This window comes from Periplaneta americana, chromosome 6 (genome assembly GCF_040183065.1).
Source record: "Periplaneta americana isolate PAMFEO1 chromosome 6, P.americana_PAMFEO1_priV1, whole genome shotgun sequence".
NCBI lineage: Eukaryota > Metazoa > Arthropoda > Insecta > Blattodea > Blattidae > Periplaneta > Periplaneta americana.
The window spans coordinates 11,525,001-11,552,543 of record NC_091122.1 but is presented as its reverse complement, the minus strand read 5'-3'; the positions used below and the strand labels follow the sequence as shown (position 1 = coordinate 11,552,543).

The window sequence follows — 27,543 nt, the reverse complement described above, 5'->3', positions numbered from 1 at the left end:
CTACTTGTTTTACCTTTTTCTCCATGTCTTACCCTTGTTCTCCATGTCTCCCCCTTGTACTCCATATCTCCCCCTTGTACTCCATATCTTACCCTTGTTCTACTTGTTTTACCTTTTTCTCCATGTCTTACCCCTGTTCTCCTTGTATCCCCTTGTTCTACTTGTATTGCCCTTTTTCTCGTTGTAGTTGCTAGAATAACTTCAATTTTTCCGTGATGGTCAGTCCCCAATTAGTTATTCCCAAACATAGAGAGGACAAAGTCGCAGTTTTACATCAGAACAAAATGTTTAATCGTTTGCCACTTAATATGACACAGATTTATTCATTTATTTTCGTCAGTGCCTCGTTGTGTTACACTGAGATTTTGCATGCACAACTGATGATGTGTGGAACATGAAGAAGAATATTCTTTAGACATAAGAACTCCAGCGCTCTTGTTTCTCATCCTTCGCAGCCATATATTTGCATCCATCTTGCATGTACAGTTGCTCATTTTAGTGTTATTACTATTGATTTCCAATATTCACCTTATTTTCCTAGTGGCATACAGACGATGTGAGATGATAAACAGCAGCAAGACATGTGCTCGATCATTACTGCTCTTACAAGGCGATGTTCCGGAGAAAAACGACGTAACAGTCCTTCGATGAAATTAAACGCTGTCGTAACCTCATATTATGGTTCTACTAGTGAAGTAGAAGGCGACATTGGTAAGATCTTACCACAGTCACGAAGCTCAATACGTAGTAAATATGCATCCATAGATAGTTGCTAACCACTAGGATCGCTAATATCGCCTCATTACAGATAATGCGAAATAGTACCGGCACAGTCTATTGTTGCTAGCACCCTTACAACTCAAGCTTCGTGATTGTATATACTAGACTGTGATCTTAGCCTGACACGGAAAAGATACTGTATCTCAAAACATTTTTTTTTTAAATTAAATGAATAACAACCTCACTGTGTTAACTTTAAATTCTGATGTTCTTTTATTAGTCAATCAGGTAAAATAACACCACAATTTAAATATTTTAATTTTAATTGTTACAAACTGCCCCCCCCATTGTGGGTAGCCCTTACGAACTCAGTATATCCTCAAAAAAATAAATAAATATACATATGTAAACATAGATAATTAAATTTAAAAAAGAAACAAAGAAAAGGGCACGAAAAATTACAATTGCTATTAATGTGGCACCATATAATTAATTATCATTAATCAAGATTTGACAGAATTTTTTTTAACACAATTATCACAATGTCATCCCTCAGAGATGTTGGCAGAGTAAATTTCCGTCGAAAAAAAACTGGTATAGCCTCTCAAGCACCTAAGAGCAAGCCGAATATCTTAATGTGGATTAAGGCATATTTCATCTTAAAATAGTTGACTGTAGGCTCATAGGTTAAGGGTGTTTGAGAATAAGGTGCTTAGGAAAATATTTGGGGCTAAGAGGGATGAAGTTACAGGAGAATGGAGAAAGTTGCACAACACAGAACTGCACGCATTGTATTCTTCACCTGACATAATTAGGAACATTAAATCCAGACGTTTGAGATGGGCAGGGCATGTAGCACGTATGGGCGAATCCAGAAATGCATATAGAGTTTTAGTTGGGAGGCCGGAGGGAAAAAGACCTTTAGGGATGCCGAGACGTAGATGGGAAGATAATATTAAAATGTATTTGAGGGAGGTGGGATATGATGATAGAGACTGGATTAATCTTGCTCAGGATAGGGACCAATGGCGGGCTTATGTGAGGGCGGCAATGAATCTCCGGGTTCCTTAAAAGCCAGTAAGTAAGTAAGTAAGTAGGCTCATAGATCGACTTCTTCTCAAGGTGGACCTCGGCTGACTGATGACATTCTACTTCAAAACGTATCGTGGGGTCCACAATGATGCCCTGTTTAGTGTCAGCATTGTACGCTAAGATATCGACTCGCCTCGTGAAATTTATTTATTTAATTTAAATAATTTAATAGTTTACCAGTTATACAGGGTGTTATAAAAGAGTCTAATATTTTGAGGTATAGTATACGCATCACAAGAAAAAAATCCAATAAACATGAGTTCTAAAATTAATAGTTTTTACGAAAAACGTACTTTAAACCGAGAAGAATCTCAGTCTATTGTAATAGGACATCAAAATCTGCTTGGAACAGTTAACCGCGCTAAACTACAACACACAAGGCTAGGTAAATGGTAAATAAATAGAATATTCTGAAACCGTTAAGAATCTTAGTTTCTTTAAGGATAGTGACCTAAATTGGAATAGTCAGGTAGTCCACATCTTTGGAGTAACGGTTAGCGCCCTCTGGTCGCGAAACTAGGTGGCCCGGGTTCGATTCCCGGTCGGGACAAGTTACTTGGTTGAGGTTTTTCCGGGGTTTTCCCTCAACCCAATATGAGCAAATGCTGGGTAACTTTCGGTGCTGGACTCCGGACTCATTTCACCGGCATTATCACCTTCATCTCATTCACACGCTAAATCACCTAAGTAGTTGATAAAGCGTCGTAAAATAAACTACTAAAAACATCACAATTTAAATATTAATACAGTGGAATTATTTATTTAATTTAAATAATTTAGTAATTTACCAGTTATGCGGCGGCCGGGTAGCTCAGTTGGTAGAACAGCTGGCTACGGACAGGAAGGTCCGGGGTTCGATCCCAGTTGGTGACAGGATTTTTTTCTCGTTGCCAAACTTTCAGAACGGCCCCGAGGTTCACTCAGCCTCCTATAAAATTGAGTACCGGGTCTTTCCCGGGGGTAAAAGGCGGTCAGAGCGTGGTGCCGACCACACCACCTCATTCTAGTGCCGAGATCATGGAAAGCATGGGGCTCTACCTCCATGCCCCCCAAGTGTCTTCATGGCATGTTACGGGGATACCTTTACCTTTTACCAGTTATACAGGGTGTTATAAAAGAGTCTAATATTTTGAGGTGTGGTATACGAATCACAAGAAAAAAGTCCAATAAACACCAGTTCTAAAATTAATAGTTTTTGCGAAAAACGTACTTTAAATCTCAGTCTGTTGTTATAGAACATCAACGTCTGTTTGGAATACTTAACCGCGATTACCTACCACACACAAGGCTAGGTATATAGTAAATCAATAGAATATTCTGAAACCATTAAGAATCTTGGTTTCTTTATGGACAGTGACCTAAATTGGAATAGTCAGGTAACATACATATGTAAGAAAATATTCTCGTAGCTCCATTCTTTAAATCACATGAGAAAATTTCTACCACTTACCCTAAAAAAGATTCTTATTCACAAGCTTGTGATGCGCCATTTTGATTATTGCGATTCCTTGCTGACAAAGGAAATGTAACCCATAACCTAGCTAAGAGATTGTAGCGTGCTCATAATTTGTGTATGAGTCATCTGCAATCCTGTTTGAAAGATAGAGAGTTTGGGTTTGTATAAAAAAACTTCATTTCTCACAGACATTTGGTCCCTATATAAACTTCAGGGGATTTCACATACGTATAAGGATAGTATAATAACCAGTGCTCTAACATTAAATACCTTACTCTACGGCGATGATCAAGTCATAATTTCCAATTCAGAGGATAATTTGCAGAGAGGATTATATACATTAAATAAAATATTAAAAGATTTTGGGATGGAAATTTCAGCACAAAAATCAAAAGTAATGGCATTTTTAGGACAAGACTCAGTCAGAAATAAGATAATACACAATAACCAATGCCTCGAACAAGTGCAAAATTTCAATTATCAGGGTTGTGAAATATCTTATCAAAATGAAAAAGATGTGAACAAGAAAATTACCAAATTTACACAAATTCTAGGAATAATAAACAATACATTAAAAGCTAAATTAGTACAAGAATAAAAATATATAATACACTAGCATTACCCTCCCTTTTATACGGAAGCGAGATTTGGACATTAAAAAAAAAAAAAGACATGAACAGAATCAAAGTAACGGAAATGAAATTTTTCAGGACAGCAGGATATACTCTTTTAGACCGAAAAAGGAATGAAGACATTTTAGAACAATTAGAAGTAGAGTCAGTAGAAGATAGGATAGGGACCAATAGCGGGCTTATGTGAGGGCGGCAATGAACCTCCAGGTTCCTTAAAAGCCAGTAAGTAAATAAGTAAGTAAGTAACTAAGTAAGTCAGTAGAAGAAAAAATCAGTAGATACAAACTCAATTGGCTAGATCATGTAAGAAGAATGGAAAATTCAAGAATCCCAAAAATTATGATGCAATATCAACCTAGAGGACGTCGTCGGCCAGGAAGACCTTTTAGAAGACTGCTAGATGGGGCCGAAACAGGTCTACAGAGCGATGAAAGAGTAATGGAACGGAGAAAAATTCTCTCCGGCGCCGGGATTTGAACCCGGGGTTTCAGCTGACGCTTTATCCACTAAGCCACACCGGATTCCACCCCGGCGTCGGAAGAATCGTCTCAGTTTTAAGTTCCAACTCTTGGGTTCCCTCTAGTGGCCGCCCTCTGCACTACGTCATAGATATCTATGAACCTAGGACCGAAGTCCACATATGTGCTGAGGTGCACTCGTAATGAGTGACTAGTTGGCCGGGATCCGACGGAATAAGCGCCGTCTTAAATAACGAAGTGATTTACGCATATCATATATACTATTATAATGTACCGAAGTACATATGATATTTCCATGCAGATGTTCTGCGTTATCATACGATGAAAGAGTCAGCACGTAGAGCTGAAAACCCGGGTTCAAATCCCGGCGCCGGAGAGAATTTTTCTCCGTTCCATTACTCTTTCATCGTATGATAACGCAGAATATCTGCATGGAAATATCATATGTACTTCGGTACATTAAAATAATAATATATAGGTCTACAGAGGCCTAATTCGTGAAGGATGATGATGATGATGATGATGATAAGGATAGGAGTGAAACATCTTTTTCACAGGGGTGTCCTTAAACTTTTGGTAGAAAATATAGTTGCGTATCCATGTTTAGTCCACATTTACAGTAAGGTCAATAAAAATTAGACTAATTCTGTTTCAAACGATGAAAAAACGATTTGGAAATGTCATTCTGAGACGTTAAACGTTCAAGCGTTTACTGTATACTCAGTTTTTCATGTAGAGTATAGCTGTTCACTTGAGCTCATGGCAGGAAGTCAAAAGGTGAACTGTCCCTCTCAGTTCGGAAAATAACGGAACAACGGCGATCCACCACACACGCAAACAAACAGAGCAACACATTAATGGTCTGCACGCGAACTCTGTTAGAAATCCTGGCACCAAGTTTAAACGATCGAATTTTTTGAACAATTTTTTTTCCGTAAACTTTGTCAAGCCACACTAATACAGGGACTCATTTTATTTTTACATCAATTTTTATTGTACGTGAGTTTTTGAATGTACTTCACTCCCACCCCTTCTACTAATGAAGTTCCCCTCTACACACAGATCCAAGACCGCATATAGTAAACAGCACTGAGTGAGTATAGTACGTTCCAGAAATATGTTCGCGTTTTCCAGTGACGAAAGAGCTTTCAATATTGAATCTTATTTTCGCACAGGTGCTGTCCGTTTGCCTACGTCGCATCCCTATTTCCTCCACCAGCTTCTATTCGCCTCTCTGTAAAGGCTAGTGGCTGGGCTGTCTTAGCTCTTTTCTGAAAACATTAATTTCTGTTAGGAATTGGACGTTTACGTAATATTATACAACTGTTTAAAATAACTTAAATAAAAGGGCCTCGTTAAGTAATTTACTGTCACGTGATTTCCCCCCTTTCTACGATCCTGCGACACAACCACTTGGACAGTAGATAGCATGTCTGAGTAATTTTATCTGTGCAGTCGGGCAGAAGTGAAGATTGAATTTACAGTACGTAAGGTACTCTTTTATAGAGTAGGTACAGAATTATTTCAACATGAGTTACTAGTACGAAGGACGAAACTGGCAATTGGAATTAGATGCAATAGTCTATAGTGCGATAATATGCACAAAAGAACTGAAGCCTGTATCGAAATGAACGGCCACCATTTTCAAAAATGTTTTTAAATATCCATATTATGATTATTTTTCAATTTAACTTCATTCTCTATATTGTACGCTAATGTGCTGTAGACAGTATACAGTAATATACACTGCATAATGAATACGTTCGAATGGCTAACTCAGTTCGTGAGTAAAAACGCTTATTCTTAATACAGTACTGTATTAAGATTAAACAAAAACCTAATGAAAATTATCAAACTCAAAATCGCGATATTTCCTAGTTTACGTAAATGGATGAACTACTTTTCTTCCCTCCTATACCTAGTAAAGTGATTTGTTTGTATGTTACGCAAGTATCATCGAACTACAGTCGTGGAAGGGGGAGCAATCTGTGTTTCCGGTTCTCTAAAGATATAGCCAGGTTAATATTAAAAAATGTTAGTAAAAATAAAATGATGTCCCTGTATAACTGAACTGTAGACGAGTGTTGACAACCAATTCAACCAATAAATCGGTAGATAGCCTTTAAGAAAAGGCAAGAGATTTAAGGAATTTCCTATGATCGTATGAAACGTCTGTACTTAAACTAAAGACCTTTTCAGCAAAAATTTTTATTTGGTTATTTAACGACGTTGTGTCATCTACTCCGTAATTTAGCGTCGACAGAGTTTATGATAGCGAGATGGTATTTGGCGAGATGAGACCGAGGATTCGCCACAGATTACCTGACATTCACCTTACAGTTGGGGAAAATCTCGGAAAAAACGCAACTAGGTAATCAGTCCAAGCGGTAATCGAACACACGCCCGTATCAGAAGCAAACGCGCTACCGCCCGAGCTACGCCGGTAGCTAGTGGCATATTACGCTAATCAGACTTCAGGTGTGTACAAATAATTGTACTTTCTCTAACATATCAAGTGAAATACACTGCCTCATACATACATACATACATACATACATACATACAGACATATACATAGTGTTCTGCACAAGGATAGGTCTTTCACTGCAAATCCAGCATCCTCCAATCTTCACTACATTCCGCCTTCTTATTAGTCTCCTCATATGATCCATATATCGCTTGAGAAACTTCTTGCCCCAGCAACTAAAACTTACCCTAGTACAAACCCTAGTAATGCCGCACTTCGATTATTGTGACGTTTTGTTAAGTGACCTAAGTTCTGAACTGTCAGTCAAGTTACAGCGAGCTCAGAATATGTGCGTCAGATACGTGTGCAACATCCGACGATATGATCACATATCACCGTCCTTCGCAAGTCTCTCGTGGCTCCGACTTAAAGAACGTAGAACTTTACACTCTCTGTCTTTACTCTTTCGAATTCTGCACACTTCAACACCAAATTACCTTTCGTCTCGTTTCTCTTATCAATACTCTAACCACGACGTAAATACCATATCACTTATCTGTGGCACGCTAAGTATACCTCTTCATAGAACATCTTGTTATTCATCATCTTTTACAGTATCCACCTCGCGTCAATGGAATTCCTTGTCACAAAGTATTAGGGGCTGCAAGACAACAAACACCTTTAAGAACAGCTTAAAAGATAACCTTATTAGCATTTCACTCCAATCATACTGATTTAAACTATCACTGACTACATTGTTACTTTTTTCTTTAGACATCATCCTGATTGTGCTGTATTTTCAAAATTGTCTCATAATAATCTCTTTCTATTATCTAATATTATTTCAAATATATTAACAACATTCTATGTATTTTAGTTTAATTCTGCTACACAGTTTATTTCAGTGTTTAATTAATAGTTCATAGTATTTTATTGTTTAATTCGTAAATAACTCTTGTATACATGTAACTCTCATCTAAATCAAATTGTTGAATTCTGTGTAAGTTCATGCATATGTATATATTCTTTTTGCTGGTTGAGTGGAAGAGAAGGCCTTACGGCCTTAACTCTGCCAGCTAAAATAAATCATTATTATTATTATTATTATTATTATTATTATTATTATATCTTAATGTCGTCTATCATCTGAGATTTTCTTGTGCCCCGAACTCTTCTCCCGTTCACCATTCCTTCCAGTGCATCATTCAGTAGGCAGTTTCTTCTCAGCCAGTGACCCAACCAATTCCTTTTTCTCTTCCTGATCAGTTTCAGCATCATTCTTTCTTCACCCGCTCTTTCCAACACAGCTTCATTTCTTATTCTGTCTGTCCATTTTACACGCTCCATTCTTCTCCATATCCACATTTCAAATGCTTCTATTCGCTTCTCTTCACTTCGTCGTAATGTCCATGTTTCTGCCCATACAATGCCACGCTCCACACAAAATACTTCACTAGTCTCTTCCTTACTTCTTTTTCCAGAGCTCCGTAGAAGATGTAAAGTCTTAGACAAAAAAATGACCGCCCGTCATAAGCTAATTCCCTGAGAGCTTAGGTTTACACGTGAAGGCATTTCTTATGCACGACTCTGCTATGTTTTTCGTTTGTTTTCTTTGTTTGTTGCTTTTTTTGTCCGTTTATAGTTCAAGTGTTACGAATAATATACAGGGCTTTCATTTCAAAACTTCCCAGTATAAATAACTAATTATTTAAACTGAATTCAATTTAAACAGAAACACGTCAATTTAAATATTGAGGGGGAAGTCTGAAACCAAGCTTAATTGCATTTTAGATTTCACCATCCATCCTTCACCCACACCCACTTTGAAATCTCAAATGGTGCCCTTACATTTCTATACTTAAATTGACAGAGTATTCAATTGTTTATGCACCTCATTCATTTGTTTTCGCATCTTTTGTTTTCTATCGTCGCCTGGCAACCTGGATTGTTGTTATTGTTGATTAGAGCTGAAGAGAATAAAGCTACAAAACCTTATTGAGCATTTCTTGTAATAGTTGTGTTTGTGTATTTAATTATTTTAAAATGGCGTATACACTTCAAGAGAGAACATAAATCATCCTTATTGATTAAATTTACGGAATTACACAAAATAAGCTGTGTTTTCATCCTGCAATCAACTGATAATAACAAAAATACGGGTTGCCAGGTGACGATAGAAAACAAAAGATGCGAAAAGAAATTAATGAGGTGTATAAAGAAAATTGAATGCTCTTTCATATTTAAGTGTAAAAATATAGGAGTGCCATTTGAAATTTCAAAGTAGGGGTAGTTGGAGGATTGGGGGAGAAATCCAAAATGCAATTAAGCCTGTTTTCAGACTTCTTCCTCAATATCTAAATTGACGTGTTTTTTTTTTTTTGTTTAAATTTAATTCAGTATAAATAATCAGTTATTTAGACTGGGAAGTTTTGAAATGAAAGTTCTGAGTAACAAAGATATATTCAAGGACTAAATTAACATGTTTCCCTACCCGTGAACCAAGCGCTGTCGAAGTGGACTTAGACAAATTCAGGCTACATTTTTTGGGTCTAAGACTGTACATATCAGCCGGAACCTCAATCAGAAATAATGAGTATTAATAAGTAAAAATGTATTATTATTATTATTATTATTATTATTATTATTATTATTATTATTATTATACATAAGGAAATAAATTTTCTTGGAAAATATTCAAAGAAAATTTATTTCCTTATGTGCTTTTCGATTTATACCGAATTCCTCTGACTTTAACTATGAGATTACCTGTAAATATTTTAACTGTTGTAGCCTTTATTCTAGACTTCAAAATCTTGATTATCAATTTCTTTGCAAAGTTATCAATGGTGATATTGATTGTGGGTCTATCATAAACAACATCAGCCTTCGTATTCCTACAAAAGGTTTAAGATTTCAAAAAAAAATTTTATAACAGAAATTCTAAATCACTTTCTCCAGTCTGTAGATGCATAAAAATATGCCAATTTGCATGGGCACAATTTAGATCCTTTTAAGGTATAGTTTCGTTTTGATTATTAGTATTTACTGTTCTTGTTATCTATTTTATTTATGTATGTTTTTGTTTATTTAAGATATTATTTAATTGTTTTTGTACCTTTGTATCTTCTGTTTGTGTATTGTGCTGAACTATAATTGGCCTCTGGCTGTTGTTCAGCACACAAATATTAATAATAAATAAATAAAATAAAATAAAAATTATTATAGTGAGCAGGGCTGCTTGTTAGGTGACGCCGCTGTCCCATTGGACTTGTTCCGCTCTTGCTCCACTTGCATCCGTTTGACGATTCATCATTTCCACCCGCTCCTCAGTTAATGTTTGCGAGCTCCAGACACTGTAATGACGGCGCTTTTCATACGCGATATATAGCCCTAAAAAAAAGTCTGTCCAAAAGAGGGGCAATTCGAAGTGCAGCACGTATCGTAATTATTATGACCATGCATTTATCACACGATACGTACAGTGCGTAAATACGGCGATCAGAGATAATAAGCAAGCTAATGCAAGAAAGGATGCGATGCTTGGTTAGGTAAATAGCAGTGGCGTAGCGTGGTTTCCGAAACAGGGGAGAAGCAATCAATATTAATTTAGTAATAATAACACTGGTCAACAAAATTAAACATATTTTTTTTTTGTTAAAAGACAAATCATTGGTGATTCTTGTAGCATTTTTCTTGCTGATTTCAGATCTGTTTTCAAAATTTTTCTATCACCCAGGGTTTTTGAATAATTATATGAAATGTACTTCAGACTTTTCTAGTATTGATACTTTGTAACATTTTACCTAAAATGTGTGTGAAATAGATTTTAGGCTATAGGGAAGAAGTGGGTACAGTAAGACAGGGAGAACAGTGAGACATTTTTATTACATGATAAATTTTGATGTTCAGATGTTGGTAACAGTGGAGTTGTATGTTGCATGTGTAAAGTAACAGTATTTTCATACTCGATTTGATTCTACAATAGTTATAAAGTTGAGTGATGAAAAAATAATTCGTAATTTTTCACTCTAGAAGTAAAATGTTGGCTTGTGTTTAATGAAGGTTATATTGGATATACAAATGAGATATAAATATGAATGTTCTGTTACCTAATACTATGGTATTTGACGTTATGTTTGGCAAAGTTTCGTCTTTCTTGTTTTGATTTTGAAGTGATGGCGCCATTTTTAAACGAACTACGCGTAAAGGGAACAGTGAGACATGCCATTGAAGGGTACACTGAGACGTCTCACTGTTCCCCATGTACCAATGATTTGCAAAAACAAACTGTAATTATATTACATTTACCAGTAACTAACATTAAAAATGAACATACTAGTAACCAATTTAGGAACTGTAGCTTACATTAAATTTAAAGGTTTCATAAATAAAAAAATATTCACAAAATTTAAGAAAACATTAAAAAATAATAAAGAATTACATTGAATTCTTATAATTATAAGCTTTGTTGTCACCAAAAACTCATTTCATTTTTTTCGCAAACGTTTTAAATGTAATGGAAAATTCACTTTTTCAAATGTTCCAAATGTTTCAATGGTTTCGAAGTCAGACATCAAAATGATTCTAAATAAGCCTACAGAACATGTCAAGATAGAGAGACAGCAAGTTTTTGTTTTCTTTTGAAATATCATTTCAATCTCCGTTAATAGACACTGTGGTGTCTCACTGTACCCCCTGAATGGGAACAGTGAGACATTTGCATTCTTTTGACAAACACGTATTGTATATTATGTCCTTTATCTATTAACATTTTTGTTTATGTATTATTATACTCCATGTTTCAATGTCTATTTCTATTGCACTTGATTTTAAAAATACTTGAATTGTCACTTGCATACATATGTCTTAATATTTTGTGTCTCACTGTACCCACTACTCCCCTACTTCGCTTGAGAATTATCTCTTTTCAGTGTCCAGCAGTAGTCTGACCATATTTGGGCTCCATTTTTCCTGGTAGCACCCTTCCATTTCAGAAAAATTCTTGTGAAAACGCTCCGCATATTTGTCGCTCACTACCCGAAGGTTTTGAGGAAAGGAAAAATAGATGAGAACCCAAAAAGTTATTTTGACAGATATGACACCTTACCGCGTTATAGTTCTGAATCAGCTCTCTGACAAGTTGTCTGTAATCTTCTGATCTGTGGTTCCTAGAAACTATATTGTATTTCTGTAAACCTAGTTGACTCTGGAATTCGCTACCTGCTAGCATCAGGGACTGTCGAAATAAAATTGAATTCAAACGCAAACTTACTAGGCTCTTGGTCAGTAATTGATTTCTTGTAAATAGTTTCCTTAATCTATCACAAAATATTTCAATTCCAGTAATTTCATCACTATACAATTTTGTTATTCTAGGTTAAATTTGTGATTCAGTAAATATAAAATATTCCTTGTTTTTCTAGGACTATTACACTTTTACTACGTCACATTACTTTGGACCAATAAAACGGTACGAAAGGACGTCTTTCAACCAATCATGGCTGCTTATCGCACAATTTTATCGCGTCCCTAGCATTTGTTTAATTTTATCGCGTCCCTAGCATTTGTTTATTTTTATCACTGCCCTAGCATTTGTTTCTTTGTTTGCCAACATTTCAAACTGCACTGGTCTGGACGTCAAAAAACAGAAAATTACAAACCACTCCAGTCGATGCACAGCACTTTCAAATATGACTCGCATTGGCATTCAAGAACAAGAATTAATAAAGATCACTGGTCATAGCTATGCATCTTCCCTGAAACCCTATTTACAAATAAATGAAGAGCACCATTCGGAAATCCTGAATAAGTTGAGGGATACACCATGTACATCACCGAGTTCACTTCTTTGACGCACACGTCCAATATAACATCAACTGAACCACCAACCACTAAAACAATCAAATTTGAAAACTGTACTTTCAATAATTTTTTCTTTTAAAATTACTCATGTTTATTTTTTATTTCATCATCGTTAATTAAAACTTTCCTTGTTTATTTCATCATCCCTAATTAAAACTTTTCTAACACTTGTTTATATTAGTTAGGTTATGTTATAGCTTCTGCTATATGATATTATGGATAGTCACGTATCAGAGATCGTTTAATACTAAGATTTATTGAAAATCATCTGTAAAGTGACGTTGATTACTGGGATCCGGATGATTGAAGTGGAATGCAACTGTTTTAATAAAAAGGAAACTGAATCAACACAGCCTCCTTGACTAGTAACCGTCCACAGAGTTCAATGAAGATTCCATAGTTGGCACAACTGCCATCTAGCGTAATAGTACAATAATGCATTTGAAGACAGTTGTATTTTCGTAAGTCAATATTTTATTGTAATGGAGTACTTTGTTACTTCTAATCTTTATATACTTTCTTCTAATCGTGTAATAGTCAATTAAATTCCACTCGAGTTTTGATTTTCTCTAGATAAATCAAAACCTCTAGTGAGATTACTGTTGATAAATTATCTAGCTTTAATTAGTCAGGTAATCTTTTCGTACTTCGATTTTTATTGTAATTGTAATTGTAAATTTAATACTAATTGTAATTTTATTTGTAATTGTAACTGTAAATTTAATACTAATTGTAATTTTATTTGTAAGTGTAACTGTAAATCTAATACTAATTGTAATTTTATTCTTCGTATTATAGTTGGAATCTCCTGGTAGAAGGGCAGAGAAGGCCTGACGGCCTTATCTCTACCAGGTTAAATAAATAAATACTACTACTACTACTACTACTACTACTACTACTACTACTACTACTACTACTACTACTACTACTACTACTACTTATCCTCCATCTTGTATAACCTTGGTCCTTGACTAATACAGTGTTTTAAACCTGCCGTTGTTAAAAATTTTTGCTCTCTTAATGGTAAATTAATGTTCCGTCTAGTATTGAAAATATAAAGAAATAGTATACAGAGTGGGTAGTAACCGAGGTTTTCCCCAACCATAATGCAAATGCCAGGTAATCTATGGCGAATCCTCGACCTCCTCTCGCCCAAAACATCATCTCGCTATCACCAATTTCATCGACGCTAAATAACCTCGTAGTTGATACAGCGTCGTTAAATAACGAAGTAAAAAAACATGTAGAATCAGCTCTAAAGAAATTTTTGTAGTTGCACCCCATGCAGTAATGCCGCATTGGTTGATGGGGTGAAAAATAGGTAAATGAACTGTACGTAGACAAATTTGTAAGTTGTTTTACGTAATTTGCATTGCTAATGAAAGAGTTTCTTAGTAAAACTCCCCGTAGGTGGAACATTGTAACAAGTCATAACACCTCTATCGATCTGCAATTTGCAATTTGCAGTTACTGCGCCGTAATTAAAGTAATTAAAGTCGATGTGGTGACCTCTACTATGACTCCTGCCATAGTCATAATTGAAATCTTAATCCGAGGCAATAAAGATACCTGTTGACTCAGACAATAAGGGCACTGAACCAGGGTCTCTGACCATGGAACTATAACTGATTCGTATCATTTGTGTTGGAAGTCTTGGCACAACTTCAGCGGAGTTTGACCTCTGCCCTTTTACTTTTTAATAGTTGAGTCGATTTCTTACCTGACACTTCATACGGTCATACGATATCTACGAAATTATATCTTTAATCAAAAATTTATTTGCTAATTAACTCTGTATTTCTAACATATTTGCTTTATGATTTATTAAATAATTATCTTATAAAAAGTAAACAAACAAATAAATATTTTTATGCTCGACCATGCCGAAATGTAGTAATTATACACCTGGTAGCAGCCCTTTAATGGACCTCATTAAAGTACACCTATTCATTAAAGTTCAGGTGTTCCACCAATCAGAAAACACCATTGTAGCAATATGAAAGCGCAAGTATCGATTATTCTCGGATATGCAATCGAAAGACAACTAGCGAAACGTCACGGAGGCTGGAAATCCAATACCGTCGCAGAAGGTTATGTTCTGCTACTATAATAATTAGCGTTAATTGTAAATAATATTCAAATATATTCAATTTGTCATCTCGTTTTTCAATGTCTAAATCAATTTCCAGGTTATATCAAGACTAATCTTCACGTTATTCTCTAGATTATATCAAGGTCAATGACATTTGTTTCTAGGAAAAAATCAATACTTTCGCGTCTGCGCACATCTCACAATTTACGAAATATTGCACAAGGTCAGTTCCGCTCCCCAGTCAGATAAGAATAACCTGAATACTTAGGAATAATTTCAAGTTATAAATATGGTCGAGCATAAGAAGTCATATGAAACTTGACTATAATGGTAATTAAGACGCTCGTATGAAAATTATGACACTCGCTTGCGCTCGTTTCATAAACATACTCGCGTCTTAATTACTACCATTATAGGCTCGTTGCATAATGTACTATAGTAACGATTTGTTACCTAGTTGCTTATCTCTTTGAAAACTTATTTGTTATTTAATTCCTTATTTACTAAAGAAAACGGTTATTAATTTCATATTTTTTGTTTACAAAAATTATTTTAACTTATTTACTTAATTATTCTGTGCTTAAGTTAGTTGACTTCTTAACAATGTACACACTTGAGCATTTATTTAGTAAATTTTGGTTAATCCTTAACTTGCTAGTTTATTTGTTATATGAATGCATATTTCACTTAATAATTGATTCTAATCATTTGCCAAATAATTTAGTTTTTTTTTTTTTGCTTACATTTAGTAAATTACCTTCATTTTTTTGTTTAGTTATTCAACAGTTTATTTATTTGTACATTTTTATTTAACTCAGTTATAATTTATTTTTCATTTCTTGTTGATATATTTACGCGGTGATTCAGTTCTCAATAAATTTTTTATTATTTTCTAGATCATTACTTTTACGGTACCTGATTGTAAATGTATTTACTTCATCACTAACTTCTTAATTGATTTATTATTTACTATAATTTGTCTATTTTCTTATTCACTTGTTTACTGTTTTACTCATTCAATTTTTAAATGTATTTCTTAATCCTTTGAAAAGGTGGAAAAATTCAAATATCTTGGAGCAACAGTAACAAATATCAATGACACTCGAGAGGAAATTAAACGCAGAATAAACATGGGAAATGCCTGTTATTATTCCATTGAGAAGCTTTAGTCATCCAGTCTGTTTAAAGAAAACTGGAAGTTAGAATTTATAAAAAAAATTATATTACCGATTGTTCTGTATGGTTGTGGAACTTGGACTCTCACTTTGAAAGAGGAATAGAGATTAAGGGCGTTCAAGAATAAGGTGCTTAAGAAAATATTTGGGGCTAAGAGGGATGAAGTTACAGGAGAATGGAGAAAGTTACATATCACAGAACTGCACGCATTGTATTCTTCACCTGACATAATTAGAAACGTTAAATCCAGACGTTTGAGATGGGCAGGACAAGTAGCACGTATGGGCGAATCTAGAAATGTATATAGAATGTTTATTTGTTTATTTATTTATTTATTTATTTATTTATTTATTTATTTATTCTGATGTAGTTAAGGCCATCAGGCCTTCTCTTCCACAACACCAGGAATACAAATACAATAATAGAAATAAATAGAAAAAATACACTATATACAAATAAAGCTACACAAGAAATAAAGAGAGAGAGAGAAAAACACTATAAACAAAATAAAGCCACACAAAAATATACACAGGTTGCAGTCACACAAACTTTAAATGATTAATTAATTGTATCCTAACTAATTAACTAACATAAACAAGAAACTTGCAATTTTAATCTAGATTAAAAAAGAAAAAGAGAAAAGAAACACAAATCAATACTTCTACTTAGTTGGGAAACCTGAGAGAAAAAGACCTTTGGGGAGGCCGAGACGTAGATGGGAGGATAATTTAAAATATATTTGTGCGAGATCGTGCGTATTTGCTTGGTTCCCGCACAAAACCAATCCGCGGTAAGTCTAAAATTCCACATTCAATATTCCCAACCTAACACACACAACAATTTCGCTCTTCTTACCGCTTAAGTGACAGATTGATTTTACTGCTTTAGGCTTTTAACATATTATTTTTAGAGACGTTCAATATAGTAATAATTATAAATTGGAAACTTACCACTGCAATTTCACCTAAATTGCACTGTTAATTATTGTTCTTAAATATTTGCAAAAATTAAGTAAACTCTAAATCATTACATAACCTTACCGTTTGTTTTAAGTTCTCATTTATAGACTGGGGGAAAAAAAGACAGACGTATATCACGGCCTGCTGGAGTATAGTAAACACAGAAAACATTTTAAAGCAACTATGTTGAAGATAGATTTTGTTTTGCAAATTTTCCGTCATTGAACAGAAACCAAGATGGAGATTTCATTGCAACTAAGCTCAACTTCGTTTCCCTTTTTTAAACTTTTCCTCGAACATGAAAACTTCAACATACCGCTCTTGTAACGCATACTACTATTAAGGGAGGTGGGATATGATGGTATGGACTGGATTAATCTTGCTCAGGATAGGGACCAATGGCGGGCTTATGTGAGGGCGGCAATGAACCTCCGGATTTCTCTAATAGCCATTTATAATTAAGTATTCGTTAGTTGATTTCTTTATGGCAGTTATGGTCCATTATTCACTGTTAATTATCTGTTTGTTTTTACTTTTCATTATCAATGTTGTCTTTATCTTGACTCAGCAATTTGTTAATGGTTTACTTGCAGGCATGAGGTCTACGTCGCCCCCAGAAGACGGGTCGCTACCCCGGCGAGAGGTCAGTGTGGCCAACACGGACTTGCTCTTTAGTCTCTTCAAGGGGATCGAAGAGGAGCAGCCCAAGGTGACGGTGGTGAGGAGGGGCAGGTAAGTTACATCACTGCGACAGAATATCATTTTATGCTCGACCATGCCGAAATGTAGTAATTATACACCTGGTAGCAGTCCTTTAATGGACCTCATTGAAGTACACCTATTCATTAAAGTTCAGGTGTTCCACCAATCAGAAAACACCATTGTAGCAATATGAAAGCGCAAGTATCGATTATTCTCGGATATGCAATCGAAAGACAATTAGCGAAACGTCACGGAGGCTGGAAATCCAATACTGTCGCAGAAGGTTATGTTCTGCTACTATAATAATTAGCGTTAATTGTAAATAATATTCAAATAAATTCAATTTGTCATCTCGTTTTTCAATGTCTAAATCAATTTCCAGGTTATATCAAGACTAATCTTCACATTATTCTCTAGATTATATCAAGGTCAATGACATTTGTTTCTAGGAAAAAATCAATACTTTCGCGTCTGCGCACATCTCACAATTTACGAAATATTGCACAAGGTCAGTTCCGCTCCCCAGTCAGATAAGAATAACCTGAATACTTATGAATAATTTCAAGTTAGAAATATGGTCGAGCATAAAACGTTTATGAAACTTGCCTATAATGGTAATTAAGACGCTCGTATGAAAATTATGAAACTCGCTTGCGCTCGTTTCATAAACATACTCGCGTCTTAATTACTACCATTATAGGCTCGTTGCATAATGTACTATTATAACCCATATCTCGGAACTGATATAAATCCTAGAATGGAAGTATGATATATTTTAAGGAAACACTGTGGTGAAATAATGATGAAAAATTCAGAAAATCCACTTTTTATGTTCGTAATTATTAGGGCTAGGATTTTGATGATCTATAAATCATGAAAAAATGTCCTAAAAACAATGCATTTATGACCTAAAAATCTTAAAAAAAATGCCTTTAAAAATTGATCTTACATAATTGGCTTAGTAGAAAGAAAGGTTTTGTATTACTTAATATTTAGACTAGTAATTAAATTTTTAACTAGTGGCTTGTGCAGCAAATGCTGCAAACTAAGTTCATTAGACGTCCAAATAAACATTTTTCAGATTTATTTTCAATGAAGAATACCAGACATTCTCAAAGATATTTGCTTCCGTAATAATGAAAGATACTCTCTCTCGAGCCAATACTGAAGAGAACCACGCATATAAATATCTATACCACACCGCCATTAAAGATATGAAAAAGACCCAACCCCACTTGATTAATAACTATAAAAATATTTGATTTTTAATAATATTATTGTCTTAAGTTTTATAGCTTTCAGTAACATATACTATATATACTATATAGCCGCCACTCAGTAAAATATAGAAATCAAAATCTAATTTAAGTTATTCTCTACATCTACTTATATAACCCCAAAAGTTTCACTTTCATATCATCAATATAGCATTAATATGTGTAATTAATAAAAAAAAGTCACATCATTGCATTAACTACAATAATATTTAATTTCTAATGGTAATAATGTCATCAAACCACCTCAAGTTTTGTAGTTTTTAATATCCAATACACAGCTGTACCCAGAAAATTACACACCACAGAATCGAACCTGTAAATTATTTTTAGTAAGTTAAGTTTTTAATAACCAATTTAATTTGAGCTCTAAATATGTCAGCATTCTTGCAGATCATGGCCTTCGTGTAATATTTATTTACTGCAGTGTGTGTTTTATTTTATTCTGAAATGCAATTAGCTAGTTCTCAAAATTGACGACAGATGGATTTTGGAAAATAGGAAAATTATGTTAAAATATTGGCATTTCGCTGAAAACTACTATTTTTCTGAAAAACTTTGAGTTCCAAGCTTCAAAATGAGGGGTCATTTATTAAAATCCGTTCAGCCGTTTTCCCGTAATTTCCATTACCAGTTCAAATTATATATACATATATATATATATATATATTTTACATTTTTTTGTAAGTAGTACACTTTAATTAATTATTTTACCTGATGTAGTTTCATGTATGATCGTTTACCTCTGCGTCGGTATGTGGATGTGAGGTCAGGGGTCAGCTGGTCGGTCTTGGCCCTTCATGGGCTGTAGCGCCATGGATTTACTTTACTTTTAGTTTCCATGTAGTCCACCACAAGGCCACTCTTATCCGGAACTATACTAAAAGCAAGGTTATGAACCGACGAAACAGGAAGTAGTTGGATTGGCGAGAGGAAAGTGCGGGTTAGAGGGGTAGCCTGTGCAGTGATGACACGATGAGTGTGGGGGGTGGAGGGGAGAACGAGAACGGAGCTTTTCATTGGACCTCGCGTGAAAATGTCGTCTGCTAACGAAAATCTGGCAACGGAATCACGGAGACGTGTAGCCAGTTCATTTGCAGTACCACGTGCATTACGTGTCGCATTTCGTACCAGCGTCATTAGCTCGTGCTTTTTTTAAAAACAGTAATTTTAATTACTAATATTGTTGATAGTGTTATCGAGAACTATAGACAGTAGTTATTTTAAACATATCGGTGACAAACGCTGAACACGCTTTGAATCTCGCCCCACTATGTGGCAACAGAGCTCAGAAAGAGACCAACAGAACGTTGCTTCCGGTTTAGTCGGTTCATGACCTGGCTTTTAGTATAGCAGGTATAGAGGAGTCTATATTGAAGGGGTGGTTAGACTGATCCATTACATGGGGTGTACTACGTTAAAATGACAATATTTGTGTAGAAAAGCGATTAAAATGTGATACAAAATAATGCAAGAAAATATCAAAGGAAATAAACATTATTTTACATTAATAATGGAGATTTATAGCCAAAATTAAATGAAAATGCCAAAAAATGACCGAATAAAACAAAAGATGCTCTTATGATTTGAAACAGGCAAAAAATGCAAAAAAAAAAAAAATGCCCTAACAAATATGTCTTAAAACACTCAGTTTATCACATAACATATAAATACTAAAGCAGCTATGTTTCTGGCTTACTAGAAAAAAGATGCAATTGCATCAAAATCCTAGCCCTAGTAATTATATTTGAACCTTCTAGTTTCATAATATGGTTTCATTTCCTATTTGAGAGTCTTTCGAACTGTGTCACGTGACTTTTGTATAGTGTAATAGGAAAAATGTTGAGGCAAGCCTCGGAAAACTCCAACAAGGTAATCAGCCCAAACGTGGATCGAACCCATGCCCGAGCGCAACTCCGGATCGACAGGCAAGCGCCTTAGCGTCGGTGGCACACTCCACTACTTAAAACACCTTTGGTGAAGGGGTAGTTCAGCAGAATTCAACAGACCACTACGTTATTCGGTCATTGATCACAACTTTGCACTACGTCACGAATTCAATTATGTAAAATTGCATTTTTTTTTCAACAGTAATCTGACTAGATTTATCTAGAGAAAATCAAAACTCAAGTGGGATTTAATTGACTATTACACGATTAGAAGAAAGTATATAAAGATTAGAAGAAATAAAGTAGCCTACTCTAATACAATAAAATATTAATAGACTTACTGAAATTCTATTTCACTAATGTTAGCTTCATCAAAACGTTTGAACGGAACCGCCATTTTCAGCTGACTGTCTATGCCATACCTGCACAAACAGCGCTCAAAGAGCGCGCGCGCTCCTTCGGAGCGGGAGAGCTGTGTTTACCGCTCGCCGAAACGGAGAGGAAGATACGTCAGAATGACATAGGCTTGCTATAGGTAGAGGAGAGGGAAACGACCACTCAGCTATCTAGTGGAGTGCAGTGTGTAGGCCTATTCTCAGTAACTGTTTCACGTTGCTTACCTACTGCTACAGTACAGTATGGAGGAATCTAAAAGACGGAACATAACATTTAACGATTTACAGCTCGAACTTATTGATCTTCAATGTGACCTAAGGGATAAAGATCGTTTGAATAATACTACTAGCCTGGTTGAGTTTTACAAGACTAAACATTAGCAATAATATCCACGACTACACAGGCTGGCTGTGAAAATGATTGCTATGTTTGGCTCGACATTCATATTTTTGTGAGCAACTGTTTTCTATAATAAACTTTAATAAAGGCAGACATCGAACATCTGTAACTGATGTTTCATTAAGATCAGTAGGCTGCTGTTCCTTTCAGCTGCCAACAGCATAAAACCTCGTTTTGATGTGCTGATAAATAAAAATATAACAAAATGATATTGTAAGCCTACATTTAAGTAGCTGTAGAATTTCTATTATTTCTGTAAAATAAATATTTCTTTATTAATTAATAATAGTCCAAGATAGTTTTGCAAACACTGAACGGGAATTCATTTCATAAACACTCGTTAAATTAAATTAAATGTTATGTTCTATTTAACGACGCTCGCAACTGCAGAGGTTATATCAGCGTCGCCGGATGTGCCGGAATTTTGTCCCGCAGGAGTTCTTTAAATGCCAGTAAATCTACTGACATGAGCCTGTCGCATTTAAGCATACTTAAATGCCATCGACCTGGTCCGGGATCGAACCCGCAACCTTGGGCATAGAAGGCCAGCGCTATACCAACTCGCCAACCAAGTCGACAAACACTCGTAATAGTACTTCCTTTTGTGTATATTTTGTACGAGATCACCCCTTCTTCCAGTCCACCCTTATACAGAGCGCAGCTAATATCTGCATTCCGCTCGTGAGCTGTGAGCCGGCTCGGAGAGCGCAAACCTTGTGCAGGCCTGCGCTATGCTATAAACAAATGATCGCAAGGCATGTTTTATAGTACCGTAAAGAATCTGCAGTTTGAAATGTTGGCAAACAAAGAAACAAATCGTAGGGAGGTAATAAAAACAGAAGAAAGTATATAAAGATTAGAAGAAATAAAGTACTCTAATACAACAAAATAGATATTAATTGACTTACTGAAATTCTATTTCACTAAAGTTACCTTCACCAAAACGTTTGAATGCAGCCGCCATTTTCAGTCGACTATCTATGCGGGAAACAAATTACGATCGCAAAGCATGTTTTATAGTACCGTAAAGAATTTTCAGTTTGAAATGTTGACAGAAAAAGAAACAAATGCTAGGGTAGTGATAAAAACAAACAAATGCTAGGGAAGCGATAAAATTAAATAAATGCTAGGGAAGCGATGAAATTGTGCGATAAGCAGCCATGATCGGTTGAAAGACGTCCTTTCGTACCGTTTTATTGGTTAAAAGTAGTATGACGTAGTAGAAGTGTAACAGTCTTGGGTCTGTGGAGTAACGGTTAGCGCGTCTAGCCGCGAAACCAGGTGACCCGAGTTCGATCCTCGGTCGGGGCAAGTTACCTGGTTGAGGTTTTTTCCGGGGTTTTCCCTCAACTCAATAGGAGCAAATGCTGGATAACTTTCGGTGTTGGGCACCGGACTCATTTCACCGGCATTATCATCTTCATCTCATTCAGACGCTAAATAACCTAAGCTGTTGAAAACCGTCGTAAAATAACCTAATAAAATTAAAAAAATTAAAAACAGTCTTGGGAAATGTCCAGAACTTAGCAAAATGGTAATTGACAAAACTGACGCGCCACTCTGTATAGTAATGTAATAGTACATTATGCAACGAGCCTATAATGGTAGTAATTAAGACGCGAGTATGTTTGTTTATGAAACGAGGAGCGGAACTGACCTGAATTGTGAGATATGCGCAGACGCGAAAGTACTTATTTTTTCCGAGGCACGAATTTCATTGACCTTGATATAATCTAGAGAATAACATGAACATTAGTCTTGATATAACCTGGAAATTGATTTAGAATTGAAAAACGAGATGACAAATTGAATTTATTTGAATATCATTTACAATTAACGCTAATTATTATAGTAACAGAACATAACCTTCTGCGACAGTATTGGATTTCCAGCCTCCGTGACTTTTCGCTAATTGTCTTCCGATTGCATGTCCGAGAATAATCGATACTTGCGATTTTATAATGGTACAATCAGTACAAAATCCCAGGTGGTGACAGGATTTTTTCTCGTTGCCAAACTTTCAGAACGGCCCCGAGGTTCACTCAGCCTCCTATAAAATTGAGTACCGGGTCTTTCCCGGGGGTAAAAGGCGGTCAGAGCGTGGTGCCGACCACACCATGTCATTCTAGTGCCGAGGTCATGGAAAGCATGGGGCTCTACCTCCATGCCCCCCAAGTGCCTTCATGGCATGTTACGGGGATACCTTTACATTTTTACAATCAGTACAAAGGTGATTTCTCATTGGCTGAACAATGAATTATAATGAATAGGTGTACTTTAGTGAGGTGCATTAAAGGGCTACTACCAGGTGTATAATTACTACATTTCGGCATGGTCGAGCATAAACAATTTAAAGAAATTATATTATAAGGGAATAATAACTTTCATTTTATTAAAATACGTAAGCAGCTGTACGCAAGTCCTTCATAAGTGATGTTACAGGTGTCAACATGAAAACAGTATCATAAAAGCTTGAAAGTTGTTATAAATGAATTTCTGTTAATTATCGTGTGTTGAAGAAACAACTACACTACACCTGCTGTCAAATTGTGACAGTCCAACAATACAGCTCTCGACCTTGGTAGGCATCTGCGTTATGTTTGTACACGTAGTGTCGACTGCGCGCAAAAAGGGACCAAGTACAGTATTGACGTGATGATTTTGAAATAGTTATCTCGCTTGATCCTAACTGTATTACCAAAACTCTACGCCTGCACATTTATCTCCTTATTTTATGCATCAATATTCAGAAAAGCTCGAGGTTCTGCATTGAAGAAAATGCTGTTTTGCGTGTGTTTATAGTACGAAAAATTCACACATTTTTTTTTTTTCGAGGGGACAAATGTAACTTTTTATTTCGCAAAGGAATTTTTACAATGTTACATTTTTTCGGATCAAATTTCTGCACATTTGAAGGACGAAACTAAAATTCTTTTAATAATTTATTATCATAATATACTGTAGGTACACCATTGACCTGTAAAAATTTAGTGAAATTATTTTTTTATATATTTCAGCTGCTATAAATTTAAATGGTAAAAAAACTTATCATGTTTAATATACATACATTACACTTTACAAACCACTATTCAGAATATTAAAGTAAGGTGGTGCTCCAGTTATGGCCATGTTCCTAATATGGCCACCCCCCCCCCCTATTGTGAGTTAGTTAACAAAAAAATCCGCTAAATTGCAGCAGCATCCAGTGAAAGGGCATCCTGGTATGTCACTTGATCGTTTTCCATCCAGTCAGGTTGAACAATATGGCGTCAGTTGCCTGTTTTGCGGTTTTCATGTGACCTCTTCTTATTTTTCTCTGGTAAGTCTCCTTTGTTTTATGCATGTTTTTCAAAGACTTGTCTCATGAAAACCATCGTACTCCATTCAGTTTTTAATGTTCTATTGATTAGTGTTGTAATTGATGGCGTATTTTTTACGAGTTGTTTATAATCAAACGATTTGCGTGAAAGCTTACCTGCTCCTGATATAGCCATATCAAATGCACCATGGCCATATCAAGTTCATTTCACTTTTGTTTTTTCACCTGACAAATTTACATGCCTTATAGCTGGGATTACACAAAAATTTTGTATTTTAAGAAAAACAACTTAATTTTTTTATGGGAAAACCTGTTTTGACTACGCTTTTGAATTATAAAAAAGATTATTAAGTGTCATTTTTATTCATTTTACACCAAAATTATTTAATTTTAACACAACTGCGCTATCAAACTGAAAACAATCACGATTTGTAGAACATGGAACAAGGGTGGCCATATCATGTGCACATGTTCCTGATATGTTTTGGACAATTAAAGCTATTTTTATGGGGAAAGGAAATTATTTTAAGAAAGTCCATTAGACTGAGAACGAGTAAGAAAAAAGTAGTTTACATTTATTTTCAAAATGGCGGCTAGAAAAATTCTCAAACCTTAGCATGGCCATATCAGGGACACCTACCTTAGGTAATAATTACCTGTAAAAGTGATATCAAATTTGCATATTTTTACGACTGTAAAGGATTTACATAATAAAATTATATATATATATATATATATATAGAGAGAGAGAGAGAGAGAGAGAGAGAAGTAACTCGTCCGGCCTTAATTAAGGATGACCACGAGGATCCGGAAATTAATAGCAAATAAATATAATTAATTAAATGTGAATATTGTTATAAAAATAAATTGTAATAATTAAGCACCATTGATTATCAATTATAAAATAAAATCTTAGAAGATGACTATAAAATTATACTTATAAGTAAAAGATTTTACTTAAAATTAGCATATCCTTAATTAAGGCCTTCTGAATGGTATAAATGAAACTGTATAACCTGCAGGGAATCTTTGAGAATTTGCAAGATGATTTTTTGAATGTCAAAATATGATATTGATAATTGTTTTAAAAAATGATATGTAAATTTTGGTAAAGAACTCCGAGCACCAAAAAATAAACCTGTCACTGACCAATTGAAGAGAGGGATGTTATACTTGGCACTGAGGTAGGGAATACAAGGTTCATAAATGGCCCTCTTTTCCTGATCAACCTGATGAGCTTGGTTTAGATCTCTCTCCATGCGTATAGTTGGATCTATGATAACAGCCTTTTGTTGTTGCCTGTTTATTGCTATTATATCCGCTCTTCTGTGAGAGTCGTCTTCAGGAATGCAGTGGACCTCTTCATGAACTTCCCAACCCTTGTTCCGAAGAAGACAGGCGATAGCTCCACGGACTCTATGATGCCTGTTGTTGCTAATTAAATATCTCTGTGATTCTTTTACAGAAATTTTCTAAAGACGGACATCAACAACATAGTGTGGGATCTTTTACCTAATCCTCCAAGAAATACAGTGAAACTTGTGTAATTCGAATCTGAAGGGCATAAGAAAGAATTCGAATTATGGAAAAATTCGAATTAAAAAAATGGTACTGCAGAAGGCAAACTACAGGTGTACTGTATGTACTATGTATTACTATAACATTTCAAGGCAACAGGGTATTATAATACAAGAAAATATAGTGCTGTATAATGATAGGCCTATTACATAAATACAGTACGGTACAGTAATTAGTAAACATTTATGTACAACACATACAGTAGTTAAAAAAACATACCTTACTAGGCCTTTGTTAAGTAGGATGTGACTTTAGTCTGCTTCTTTTTATTGATTTGCTGGGTTGCTGTAAAGTCCTCCAGTTTATTTAATGCATCAAACAGAGAACCATGCACATTTTGGTGTCCCTCAATGAATCTTCTTAGCTCTCGGAAGTGAAAGATCGGGGTTTCGGAGTTTGTGAAAAGCAATGCACAGTGACCGTTTTAACTGAGTACAGTAACTGTACTTTCGAGGTGAATGACACTCCAAGGGTTGTCAACCCGCACTGGGACCACTTTCTCCGAAAAGGAGATACAATGCATTCCCGGTTCCAGCCTCCAACCCCTATGGTCAGGTCAATTTTGTTACAGTACTGGCTCGTTCCGCCTTTGCCACATTTCACTGTAAAACTCATGTCCATTCTGGATTTTTTTTTCTTCGAATTAAACAAAATTATGTTCGAATAAAAGACGATATTTATGCACTGTTTCCATAGGAAATTCAAGGGGACAAAGGAAAACTTCGAAATAAAGAATAATTCGAATTAAAAACGTTCGAATTACACAAGTTTCACTGTATATTTTTTTAATAACAAATTTTTATAAAATGTAATATTGAAAGTCACGATTAAGGGAAAACATATTTCTTGAAGAAATAGATCAAATATCCTAGACGTTGATGCAGGTGTTTAAAACATTCCAGTGCAGTAATCATGCACATATTTAATTAATTGTAGATTTCATCATGCAAATGCTATACGGTTGTAAAATAAATATGCAAATTTTATATTATTTTTGCAGGTAATTATTAGCTATTTTAAGTCGGTCTCGGTAGTGTAGTCGGTATACTGC

General features: G+C 35.2%; 1 protein-coding gene across 1 annotated transcript in view; it reads left to right on the top strand.

Annotated features, from left to right (window-relative positions):
* The window catches only part of LOC138700991 (uncharacterized), a 175,302-nt gene that overhangs the window by 139,913 nt on the left and 7,846 nt on the right, over nt 1–27,543 (top strand). Inside the window, exon 3 of the mRNA XM_069827459.1 lies at nt 17,529–17,667. Coding sequence (XP_069683560.1) covers nt 17,529–17,667 — 139 coding nt within the window. The remainder of the gene's footprint in view (nt 1–17,528; nt 17,668–27,543) is intronic.